This window comes from Psammomys obesus, unplaced genomic scaffold, assembly GCF_907164565.1.
Source record: "Psammomys obesus unplaced genomic scaffold, mPsaObe1.curated_primary_1811, whole genome shotgun sequence".
NCBI lineage: Eukaryota > Metazoa > Chordata > Mammalia > Rodentia > Muridae > Psammomys > Psammomys obesus.
The window spans coordinates 30,717,113-30,730,362 of record NW_026585895.1 but is presented as its reverse complement, the minus strand read 5'-3'; the positions used below and the strand labels follow the sequence as shown (position 1 = coordinate 30,730,362).

General features: G+C 40.7%; 1 protein-coding gene across 1 annotated transcript in view; it reads right to left on the bottom strand.

Moving 5' to 3' along the window:
• Neb (nebulin) overlaps positions 1 to 13,250 on the bottom strand; it is a 192,214-nt gene that overhangs the window by 70,985 nt on the left and 107,979 nt on the right. Inside the window, exons 76-78 of the mRNA XM_055600265.1 lie at positions 3,675 to 3,878; positions 3,440 to 3,544; positions 76 to 180 (exon numbers count right to left, since the gene is read on the bottom strand). Coding sequence (XP_055456240.1) covers positions 76 to 180; positions 3,440 to 3,544; positions 3,675 to 3,878 — 414 coding nt within the window. The remainder of the gene's footprint in view (positions 1 to 75; positions 181 to 3,439; positions 3,545 to 3,674; positions 3,879 to 13,250) is intronic.

The window sequence follows — 13,250 nt, the reverse complement described above, 5'->3', positions numbered from 1 at the left end:
ACACACACACACACACACACACACACACACACACACACACACACACAACCCTGGAGGAATAAAAGGCCCACTTACATCACTAGCAATCTCCCTGGAAGCCTTGGCAGCCTGGATAGGGATGGCATCCAGCCGGACATCACAGCTCATCTTGACTTCATCCCACCCCTCACGGTAGAGTTTCTGAAGAGGAGAAAAGGAAAAAAAATTTCTCGTCTACATCATTGTTCTGGAACATGAAATGGTATCTATAGTCAATGACTCGGATGCAATGAGGCTTCATTCTTGTACACTTGAATCGCAGCCTTCATGTAGCTATCCAAAGCCTGTTTCATTTTCATTTTCTTCGTGTCAATGTAGATAGCATTGGGATAAGTTAGATGCATAACAGGCTATTATCAGTATGTTCAGCTCAATTTTGCTGTTTTTACAATTACAAATGTTTTGCCTTTTTGAGTTTTTTCTTTCCAATAATTCTTCTATGGCTGATGGATCACAGTGTGCCCTCTAATGCATATTGTTCAAAGATGCCAGATCTTCTGATAAAGTACAATTGGACAAAATAGCTATGTTTTTGTTGCTAAAAACAAGTGAAATAAAGTAATAACTTATCACTCCCTCCAAGGTCTTAATTTTCATCTTTAAACTCAGATGACTAGAATTATCATAAAAGATCACAGCAAAGTTAAGAGTCTCTCAATGCATGCTTCTTTGCATTGCTAAGAAATGTGATATATAAAAAATGATGGCATTTGGCCAGTAAGCGCCTGAGACACGCGTGCATTACACATATTTTAATGGCTCCATTTTGTTTTGACCACAGTAGAAAGACTTGGAAACAACAGTAATTTAGACACATAATTTAACAATTCTGCCTATCAGCATGGGGACTTCTACAGTGATAAGAGTCGTAACTGTTGGCAGTATCACAATTTTGCCATATCTGAATGATGAGTCCTTAGGTGAATTTTATATTTCTAAGTATGGTTAAGTGTTGAATGGATTTTCACTTAAGATTTTTGTGTGTGTAAATTTTGGGTGGGTCTACTTTAACAATTGCCTTCCTTTTTGCAAAGAGAGAAAGTGTCCTCCATACTCAAATATACCACTCTAGAGCATACTTCATGTAACTAAGTTGCCATAATACCTTTAACCTTATTTTATCTTTAGCTTTTCTAATTCATTGTCATACTACATTTTTATTCTTTCTTGCTTATGAGATCAAACACATTTCTTTCAATGAACTAAAATAAACCCAGGCACAAGATGTAATCTCTTCACCTAATAACTTTGGGATCATGGACAGATTCCCAAACATTTAAAAGTTTCAACCTCCCTATCTACCTAAACAACAACACCCACTCTATTTTACTCATAGAGTCCCTTTAAACTAAACTTGCTTTGCTATCCATAAAATTGCATACAACTGCTCTGCAAAAGTCATGTTTTCTAAATCAGTGAATCCCAACCTTCCTAATGCTGCAACCCCTTAATACAGTTCCCCATGTTGTGGTGACCCCCCAACCATGAAATTATTTTGTTGCTACTTCAGAGCTGTAATTTTGCTACTGTTGTGAACTGTAATGTAAATACCTGATATGCAGGGTATTTGATATGTGACCCACAAGGGGGGCACAACCCACAGGTTGAGAACCACTGTTCTAAATGATGGAAGCAGCTGTGCGTAGCAGGACTTATCAGTTGCAATGAGAGTAATATCACGTGTAAAGAAAAACGTGCATTGTGGTTTGCACTGCAAGGAGCTATTTGATCCTCTCCGCAAAACGAAACCATTGTTGTTACTCTCCAGAGTTAATGCTTTTTTGCCTTTAGCATACTTTTGAGTGCTGTGCTAATTTTGCCACCATGGTATTAATGGCAGAGTTCTAGTATTTCGGCTGAGACATTTATCATTTAAAAACAAGCATATGTGACTTCCTACAACTCTTCAAAAATGACGATGAATTAAAGACTATGACATGACTATGAATGGAAGAAGCATCTTTGCTGTGGTGAAGAAATTCCGCAAGAGTGTCTTACACTGTGACACTGATTCTGGACCTCCAGCTCCTGAGACACTCAAGAGCATCCTATAGTCGTACTGCCCTCCCACGTTCCAGAAAATTCGCGTCGCCTGCTGCAGCAAGACTGACAGAGCTGAACACACCGTGAGGAATCTTTGCTTAGCTGGCTCATCCCCTCACAAAGATTTATTTATTTATTTATTCTGAAAATAAATGTGAGATTCTAAACTGGAAAGACTGCATTAGATACCTTTTTTTTTTTTTTTTTTTTTTTTAAATGGGTCATCCCCTAGTCTACCCACAGGCAGCTCCTGGGATCTTGTGGCATCTGTCATACCCTTCTCTTGAGGTGTGTACCTAGCCACAAATGTGAATCTTGCTCACTGGCTAGTGGGCTCTTCCTGTTCTCTTGGAGGCTTAGTACAACTTCTGTGGAGCATAATTTTGCCTCTTTCATTTCTCATTCCTCTTCAATGAAAGGTTTAGTTGCTCAGCCAGTTAAATGTCAAACTCGTGCTGTGAGTGGACATCTCCACTTCAGTCTTGACTTAAATCAGAGGCTCACAGAGGATAAACCAGCCTTTGCTCTCAGATGGATTTTTAATGTCACATCCAAATTATCTTAATTTATTCCTTTTACTAGGATTTTCTTAAAGAACAAGGATGGATATTGGATTTTGTCACATCTTTTAAAATATAATAAAGTGCACAATTTTTTTTTCATGTGTTGCTCTGTCTTTAGGTTTCTGGTATGGAATCCCTGTTATGTCTGCCCCTTGTCCCATCTGATCATTTCAATGTGCTGCTGAATTTGATTTGTTAACATCTTACAGTTTTCTCTGTTCTTATTGTTCAGCAGTCTTCATATGAGAAGCAATCTGTAACAAGTTTTGGTGTCCATGACAGCCTCTTTTTTTTTTTTTTTTTTTTTATTAGGTTCCACAGTAGTTGATTGGCATGCTATGAAATGGTCAGAAGGACCTTGGCACTAGATGACAAGGCAGCTAATAAATCTCTTTTTTGTTGCTATGTGTTTTCTATATTTTTCCAGAGTCAATTTTGTTAATTTCTATTTTCCTAAGAAATCTCCCACAATCTAGGTTTTACAATTAACCCATATATTTTTGCCAATAATTAGTACTTTGAGTTTGAATCTGGCATTCCCTCCCTTTTCTATCTTGTGCGTTTCTTTATTCTTTCCTTTCCCCTGTTCTTAGTCTCTTCTCCCTTTTGTCCTGTGGCTATTGGCTCACTTGTAACTGGCTTGGTTACTAGGCTTTGGGGCCAGGGATCTGCTCTGCTCCTTACTCTTGACCAAGTGCTGGCAGCAATGAGTCTTCCCTTCCTTGGCTATACAGATATACCCTTGTCATGGAGAGGCACCCGCTGGCTGACTTTTGAACAAGACAGATACTTACATTGCTCACATTAAGAGCATTTGCTCGAGCAAGATTAATCTCAGGTGTGTCTGGCATTATGTGGATGGAAGTTTTATCTTTGTCCCAAACTTCTCTGTATTTTGGCTATGGAAGGACAACAACAACAACAAAATAACAGAAATCAGTTGATCAAAGTAATTATTCATTATCATTCATAGCTCAAATTCAATTTCAATACATAAAAAAAAAAAAAAACAACCCAGTAGTGACTCACAATACTAATGTTTTCAGCATTTGACTTAGCAAGGACAACTTCCGGTGTATCCACAATACTTGTGTACTTGAGCTTCACCACGGGGGTCCGATAGACGCTGTCGCACAGGATCTCCTGGGCATTTTTGACTCTGAGTACTTCAGGAGACCCCTCTGGCATCCAGCCAATGCCACGCAGCCATTCCAAGTCAGCCTTGTAGATGGCCTGGGGAAGAAGGCACATGAAGCAGAAGCAGCGTTGTCTCTTTCTCCTTGCGGCAATGAAATAAGGAAGCCATACAAAGTCCTCCACTCAAACGTGGCACCACCGAAGGCCCCTCCTAGAGCTCCCACTGGCCTCGGGATAAAGACCAAAGGCTTCAGCATGGACCCTCATCTGGTCCTAGTCCCCACCTACTCTTCTGACCGCCTCTCATCCATTCCCTCTGGATGATCACACCGGCTGCCCCTGAATGTTTCTGTGTCCCCCCACCCCTCCCCTTCACCAGGATAAGCCTGCTAAAGCTACACTTCTTCTGAGGAATGTCTTGCTTCTCTTTTCATAGTGCCGCAGACCACACGTTCTCGGCCATTCCATTTTTTCCTGGTATTCTTTCGTCAGCATGTTTCTCTGTATCACTGTGGACTCCCTCACACGGGGGCCACATCTTGATCTTTCTTCCTTATTTGCCATCTCGTCTTTTGTGCTAATACAATGCCTGGCACACGGCATAGTTAATAAGTATTTTTAGAAGGATAATTAAGAAATCAAAACCAACTGCACAGTTTTGGCCTTAATTGAGGTTTTTAAATCTAAGATAGTCCCTCTCTTTCAACTGGGATCTGGCACATCCTTGATTATCTCCCCACACAGAAAGTTAAGCAGATTAAAAACTGTTCTATTGTTAAAACACCAGCAATTAATAAAAAAAAAAAAAGCCATTGGCTAGAAGTGATATTTTAATAACTAGTTACAGGACACAAATGCCAAGCTAAAATGGGAATAAGAGAATGAAAATACTAGAAAATCTCAAAAGAAGGGTGGCGTCACACACTGCAGGGCTTAAAATAAGACAGCCACAGAATTCATGTTTCCATGTCCCAGTTTTAAAGAATGTGATTTAGGTATGTGCCTCAATATACTAATGCGGTTTATGCTGAAACTGGATTGCATCTGCCAGCGAGCAACTCAAGTCGTTATAGGCATAGCACCTTTCACAGTTCATTCAATATTTGATAAGCATCTCTTGAAGAATAAGGAAACCAAGTTCAGAAAATTAAAAGGAAGACATCCGTTTTGCACAAGAAATACATGACCTTGGCTGGAAAGATGGGGCGGTGCTTAAGAACATTGACTGCTCTTCCAGGGGAACCAAGTTCAATTCCAGCACCCACATGGCAGTTCACAACCGTATAACACGAGTCCCAGTGCCTCTATGGGCACCAGGCACACACATGGTGTGCAGACATGCATGCAGACAAAATACACATAAAATAACCAAGTAACTTATTTTTAAAAAAGGAAACACACAACCTTATAGAATCCATAATTTTAGAAAAATTGGGTTAGCATAAATCTAAAAATATCTTGGCTAAGATAAACACACCAATGTCAAGAACATTCCATTCAGGAAAATGAGTGAGTTCAAAGCACATCCCTAACCTTTGAAATTAGTTCCAAGGAAGACATCCCTGTTGTTCTTCAACATACAACTAATGGGCCAAGGATGGTGTCACACTGAACAAACTGTAAGTGTTAAATACCTCAACAAGTGTCCAGAAAAATTCTGGTAGCACCTTGTCAATGAAGATTAGAACCTCCTGAACAAATCTAGCCCTAAGATAGTCAGTCAGTAAGGCTTTCGAGAGAATTGACAGGAGTCAGCATGCCGAGCCATGGAAGGCTTTCTTCCCGGGGACACTTACATCACTCTGCAGGTCGTAAGCTTTCCTGGCTTGGATCACGTCGTTCTGGTCGGGAAAGCAAGACCACTGGTGCAGGTACTGGCGGTAGTCAATGTTGCTTGCTAACGCCTGGCCCTCTTTGGCAGCGTTGATGGAGACCATGTCTACTGGGATGGAGATCCTGGCCTTGTGGTCATTGTAAGCTTTTTTGTACAGCCTGTCATTTTGCATCTTCAACACGTTCGCTGCCCAAACCAGTTTCGGGTCTTCCTTGGCACTGGGACACCCAATGTAATGGCCTTTCTGCTTCTCATAAGCAGTTTTGTACAGATACTGGGGAACGCGGACACAAGAAGGAAGATCAGGTTTCCCACACTTGCTTTTCCCACAGACAACATCTTCCCATTAACAGCCATCCCACCTCCCTTGGGTCACCTTTATTTTGGACGCTATTTATCTCTAAGTTCCTGCTGTAACTTTCTCTTTTTTTTCTTCATTGTCTGTGTTCTCCAGACTCCAGGAGCTGTTTGCTACCTTCAGATGTCTTATTATAAATAGCCACAACCCTGTACTCCCAACCAATCACTTTAAATGAAATCAATGGCTTAAGGTTATCTTGAAATTGTAAACTTATTTTTTAAAATGAGTTTTAAATGTATAACATAGAAATAGAGGATAACGAGCATGCCTGTTATATGAAAATGACGTTCAGTGTTTAAAAAATACTTATCCCTGTATTTGCCTAAAATTATCTCAGGAACCACGAGTAGTATGTGTGTCACATTTCGGGATAATAACATTTTCTATGTACATTAACCCAACAAACGTGTGTTCTTGTAAATTAACTGATGCTGAGAAGTCTTGGGGATGGAGGAAAAAATTTTGTCCATAAATATAAGAATTGTAGAACTAAGTGAAGTTGCAGGAACAGTCTCAAATCACTGTGCAAGTTGTTCTGGAATTTGGAATTTTAAAATAATATACTAAGAAAAAATACTGACATTCTTCTCCTAACATAATTCCTGAGGAATTAAGTCAAACTTTCTAGGTGTCGACAAGTCAGTGTTTGCTGAAGCTGGACGGGGAGGATCTCTTACGTCACTGGCAATATCCCGAGAGGCCTTGGCGTGCTGGATTCCGATGGCATCTGCACGTATGTCGTAACCGGTCATCTTGACATCATCCCAAGCCTTCTGATACTGTTTCTGCAAACGGGGATTGCAATGCCACCATAAGTCAGAAGAGGGAGCTGCTGAGTCAGCATTCTGGCTCAAGCATAGCTATTAGCAGTACATGCATTTATAGTGACAATAAAGTACCACATTACTGGTTATAAAAAAAAAAATGAACTACTGCTAACAGTTCTGCTGAACATAAATCTCTTCTAGAGTAGTAGGAAAGGCTAGTTTCGCACTGACTTTGATTTCACTTACATTTTCAATGATTCATAGTAAATGAATTTCCAATACCTTTTTTATGACGGAAATTTCAGAGACAGTAAGCCATATTAAAAAATAATCACAAAACTATACCTTTGTTGGCTTTTAGAGAAAAAACAAAAACAATGATGGTACATTGAAAATGAAAACCAAGCATTATTATACAAACAACTTTAGGTTACATTTTATTTTTTGAGGAAACTGTTGCCTTTTCCTTTCCAACAAAGATATATCTCTACACTATAAAAAAGCAGAGAGACATACAAATTACTAGTGTCTTAAAGACTAGGCCATGCTTTTTGCCTAACTTTTGTGGTATACATTGAGGAAAGGTTTGGTAGACAGAGTTCAGAGAAGCCAATACTGCCAAGCCTTACATTGCTGATCTGGATGGCATTCAGTTTGGACTGAAGCATTATTGGTGTGTCGGCTGGAATAGTCACGTTTGCCTTCTCTTTGTCCCAGGCGTCACGGTACAGTGGCTGGCAAGTGCAAAGAGTAACAGTATGGCAGATTAGGACGTCACTTACCACATGAATAACGTTTCAAGTTAAAGACTATCGTTGGGTGTCCCTACATATATTTTGTAATTTTTATTTACAAACACCGAATGGCTTTGTGAATAATTCATATATGATGCAATATAATTTTTAATATGGTGGTAAAAATTTCTTGTCCAATTACGACACCAGGGTGCCTGTTAGGTCTATACCGTAGGAATCCTGATAACCTACAATGCTAATTAGGATTTTGCTTTCTTAATCAAAACAACTGTCATGCCTCAAGATGGGCCAGCCCTGGACTTGTCACCCTATGTCATGGTTAAATAACCACAAATAAGTGGCAGTTTTGTGATTATAGCATTAAGTAGCATTTCAGCTTGCGTCTTCAAAAGCAATTAGAATGTGTGTCAGAGTCTGGTCGCTGCTGATCTGACCCAAGATCTATCAAACACAGAGATGGCTGACTCTGATGGTCTGGACTCAGCTGTACCCCAGATCTTACTTCCTGTGATCTTGGCAATTTGAAGCTCACAATCCGAATTCTCCTTGACTGAGATTTGTCGTGGAAACATAGCCACAGCAGCTCACCTCACTGATTTGCAGGGCGTTGGTCTTCGCCAGGATCACTTCCGGAGTGTCCACAATGCTGGTGAATTTGTAGGCCTCGGGCTTGATACGATACAACCTTTCATTCAAAAGATTCTGAGCGTTCTTCACTCTCACCACGTCCACGGAACCCTCCGTCAACCATCCGATACCCTTCATCCATTCCAGGTCTGACTTGTACACATTCTGTATGGAGCAGAAGAACACACAGAAGGAAGGCTCAGGTTAGCCGGTGCGTGAAGACCACACCTAACCCCTACTTCAGTCAGTCAAGTGGCATCCGGGTTACACTTGAATCTCTCTTGGTATCTCTTGCACCCATCCCTAGGAGAAGTTCGTGGGCTCCTGTGGTAATTGGAGCACAGCTCACAAATGCGTGGCCCTTGGTGGAAGGACAGACCGCAGTGGGCAGAGCGATGGATGGTGATGGTAATGTTTTTACATTAGGCTCAGTTTTTGTGCCTACTACCTGACGTGGGTCTTTCGTGAGCCACTGGGAATAACAGCTGTGGGAATATTAGGGAAGGAGGCTTTAGATGTATATATAGTAAGAAAACACCTCTATACCATTTCCTAAGTGTGTCAACTAACTTAAACCAGTATTTCCCTATGCTTTTACCAGTTTTTGAAATTTAGATGTCTGGTCATGCAGAGGTCAGAACAGGGGAACTGAAATTTTCTACTTAATTACACAGAATAAGACTGATTTTTTTTTTTTTTTTTAAATCTTGGTGAATAGCTTCCTGCTACCGTCCTTTCTGAGAGAGAAAACGTCGGAACAGCTTCTATTGTTACCATGGACTGCGCAGAACGCCCTAGGCCACATTAAGACTGCTGTCTAAACGAGGCCTCTGGAGCATTTGCTATGATTAAACACACGCATCCAGCTCCCTGCGGGCTGCGGCACACTCACGTCGCTCTGCAGCTCGTAGGCTTTCTTAGCCTGGATCACGTCATTCTGGTCCGGCAGGCACGTCCACTGGTGCAGGTAATTGCGATAATCGACGTCGCTGACCAGGACTTGGCATTTCTTGGCTTGAACAATTGACATCATGTCCAGGGGTGTGTTGTAAATCCCTTTAGACTTCTCATAGGCTTTCTTGTATTCTCTGTCACTCTGGATCTTGGCAGCGTGTATAGACCATACCAGCTTGGGGTCATCTTGCAGGCTACGGAAACCCACATGGTGTCCAAGCTGCTTTCTGTAACCTTCTTTGTATTTGTACTAAAATTTTTTTTTTGGGGGGGGACAGCAAAAAACAAATAATTTATTAATATTTTTTATGTGATTTCAGAATCTTAATCTTAATGCAAATTGGCTCAACACTGGAAGCCATTATATAGTTCAGTTTAAAAGAAATCAGGACTACTTTAGACTGATGAATAGATCAGGAAGAAAACACTATGATGAATTAAAATTATGTAAAAAAAAATAAATAAATAAATAAAAAACCCCAAAACCTAACATTTCTGAGCAATCACTGTTTGCCAGACACGCTGCTGAGAGCTTCAGATGTATAAGGTTTATCCATACTAAACAGATGAGATTTTTAAAAAATTCTAAAATAGCTAAACAGTGGTAGTTATAATCACAGTTAATTCTCACAGAGTTGCTGTGCAATAGATCCTACGATATCCTACAATTCAAAAGAAAGATGGCACAGTGTAAGTAATATGGTTGCTGGGTAGGTGGAGGGTGCAGTCATAGACCCCCACAGCACGGAAGGGGCCTGAGGGAAGGCTTGACTTTAGAGGTGACAGGAAATACACATTTTTTTCATAAAGCAAGATCACTGGTTTTAAGCAGGAGATGACAATAGGTCTTCAGAAGGGAGCTTTAATCTGATAAACTTTGGAGAGAGATGATGCCCTTTTCTTTCTTGTGTTTGGACAACCTGGAAACACTTGGATCAAAGGGAGGAAACTGGAATTAAGGTGTGGGTACTGGTGGATAAGAGGTGAAAACGAGGACTGAGGAGGAGGAAGCTGATATGTGAATAGATAAGGCGAAGAGGGGAACCAGAGAAAGAAAGAAAGAAGGGGTGATATGTAGTTGTTTTGGCTGGCTTGTTTTTGAGACAAGGTTTCTCTGTGTAGTCCTGGCTGTTCTGGAACTCACTCTGTGGGCGAAGCTGGCCTTGAACTCAATTCCACTTGCCTCTACTTCTGGGATTAAAGCATGTACCACCACGCCCATCTTAAGAAAGGAGTGTTTAAGGAAGAGAATCACATTACTGCTGGTAAACTTTAAATTAGCAAGAAGCAAACTTGAAAATATTGCCGAAATATTATGCATAAGCCTCTAACATAAAATATGATTTCAGTCTTAAGTGTTGTACAGAATGACTATCATTTATATTGTGGAGAATACCAGAAATATTTAGGGATAAAGTGACATTGTAGTGGTTCCTCAGTTTTCATCCAAAAATTTAAAAGTGATATTTTGTTGTTACTGATTAACAATGCAAAAGTGGTGTCTTTTACACACTTATTTTTAACTGTAACACTTTCATTTCTTTTAATATTTCAAGTAGAGAATGTCTGCAGCACAAGACAAAACACAATTGTTTGCATGGAGTATTAAAAAAAAAAAAAGTCTTGAACTAGTCTTTGCTTTATGGAAGAGAAACCCCCAAAGCAAACAGAAGGAAGTTACCTCACTGGCAATCTCTCTGGAGGCTTTGGCATGCTTGATCTCAATGGCATCTGCTCTTAAGTCATAGCCTTTCTGCTTGGCTTCATCCCAGTCTTTTTGGTAGAGTTTCTAGGGAGCCAGAACACAGGTTTGTTTAGAAAATGAAAACAGACTCCTAGCAGGCACAGCAGACTTTATAAACCATAATGTAAAAGCGGGGTAAGGAAGACCTTCATCTCTGAGGCCCTTTGCTGTTGGATATTTACTTCGCAGCAGAGGAGACCTCTGATGGAAAATTTAAAGCTAAGCATCTACTGGTACCAATGACTGAACATTTATTGTCCTCACAATTTGGTGTGTGGTTGAAAATATCCCCCTGCCCCAGAACATGGAGATTGCAGAACAAATGACGAAGACAGAGATGCTTTATTATGGTCCAGAATGACCTGCTAAGGTTGTCTTTTAATTCTGCCCCTTTGTTCTTTAGAATTTTTTATTTTTTTTTTCTGTCTCTGTGTCTGCCTTCCTTCCTTCCTTCCTTCCTTCCTTCCTTCCTTCCTTCCTTCCTTCCTTCCTTCCTTCCCTCCTTCCTTCCTTCCTTTTTCTGATCTTTTCAGGGTTTCTCTGAGTCCCTGGTTGTCCTGGAACTTGTGCTTAAGACTAGGCTGACATCAAACTCACAAAGACCCATCCACTTCTACCTGTCTCACAAGAACTGGGATTAAAGTTTTTTGATGAAGGAATGTGCGATTATCTCTTGCTCTTTGAATGTAATTAAAGATTTCCCTCGTCAAGCACTTGACTTTGGAATGTCAAACAAAAAGGTATTATCAGAAGACCTTTGATGTCGAGCCTGGAGGTGTTTGACTAGAGTATTTCCAGGAATACATAAGGACCTAAGCCACAGACATTGGCTCTGGGAAGATGGTTGCAAGGCTGAAGGGAGAACACTTTAGTTGATATCCTCAGCCATGCAGCTAGGCTATCCTCTTGGAAGACAGAACTTTTACCCATGGATGCAAAAGAAAAAAAATCTAAAAAAAAAAAAAATCTAGCACACCAAAGCCATACACAATACTCATCAGCTAGACGATAAAGGCTTTGCACTCAATTCTTATTCTTCTTACATTGCTAATCTGCAAGGCATTGATTTGGGCCTGCAGCATGGCTGGAGTGTCCAAGGGAATGCTGATGTTGGTTTTATCTTTATTCCAGGCTTCCTGATACAGCCTCTGTGGACAAAAAGGAAATATCACTTTAACTCAGCAGCTGAGAATAGATATCTGAAACTTCAAGACTTGGCAACAATTTTCTTTAAAGTCAAATGTTTCTATATGTGTGTATAATGGCCAATTTGATGCTTTAATTTCAATAGGCAGTGGTATTCAGACACAGAGCTTGACATTACTCAGGAGACTTCAAATAACACAAAGTGCCCCCCATTGTGTGAAGGGGCCTTATCTACCAGCTGAAGGCTATAATACTCCTGCTTCCCCCTCCAGAGGGAATTCTGTTAGCAGACCACCCATGACACTGAGCTGTCCTTCCCCGGGGTCTCCAGTCTAATCTATCTTGCAGATTCTAGAACTGCCAGCCTGCCTAGTCACATGAGCCAGTTTCCTAAGCTTGTCATTCTCTTTCTACATATACGTTTATAGATGGGTCCCGCTGGACCTGTTTCTCTGGGGAATCTTGACTCACGCAATGCTACACTATTATGTAGTATTATGTTGCATGCCTTAGTACTAGTAAGGGTTAAATACTATTGAATTGCTATGGAGTGATTTTTCCAGGGTAGTTCTTCAGAGCCCCTGTGAGAAAGGAAAGACACATTCCCCCTACCAGAGTTCTGCCTTCAGTGTGACTGCATTAAGAGAGTCAAGAGACCCTCAGACTTGCCCCCTCAGTGGAATTCTTTGAAGAGAACAGTCGATTTCCTCAGATTTACCTGCCATCATCAGAACACCGCATCCAGAAACGCAAGAGCTCAGTAGCAGAGGGGTTCTTACCTCACTCATTTGCAGAGAATTGGCTTTTGCCAGAACAACTTCTGGAGTGTCCACGATGGAGGTGAACTTCAAGGCTTCTGGCCGAGTCCTGTACAGTCTTTCATTCACGAGGTCCTGAGCGCCCTTCACTCGGGTGAGCTCCACAGAGCCTTCTGGCATCCAGCCAATGCCACGCAGCCACTCCAGGTCTGCTTTATACACATTCTGCCAAGATGTCAGACCAAAGCGTTTTGACTGTTAGACGCACCCTCTGTTAGCTGAAAACCCAAGGGTTTGGGGCCAGAGGCGGACAAACACTGGGGATGTTGGTTGTACACTAGAAAGGTTTTGTTCTTACGGGCTTCAGGGGTTTTAATATTGATGACAAAAGGTGATTTGTAATGGTATAGTTATTTCTACTGACAATGAATATTAATAGCATTTATGAATTCCAAAATATAATTATTTGAAAGTTTAAAAGAATTCTATAATAGGAAAGACATTTACAGGGAACTTTTGTTG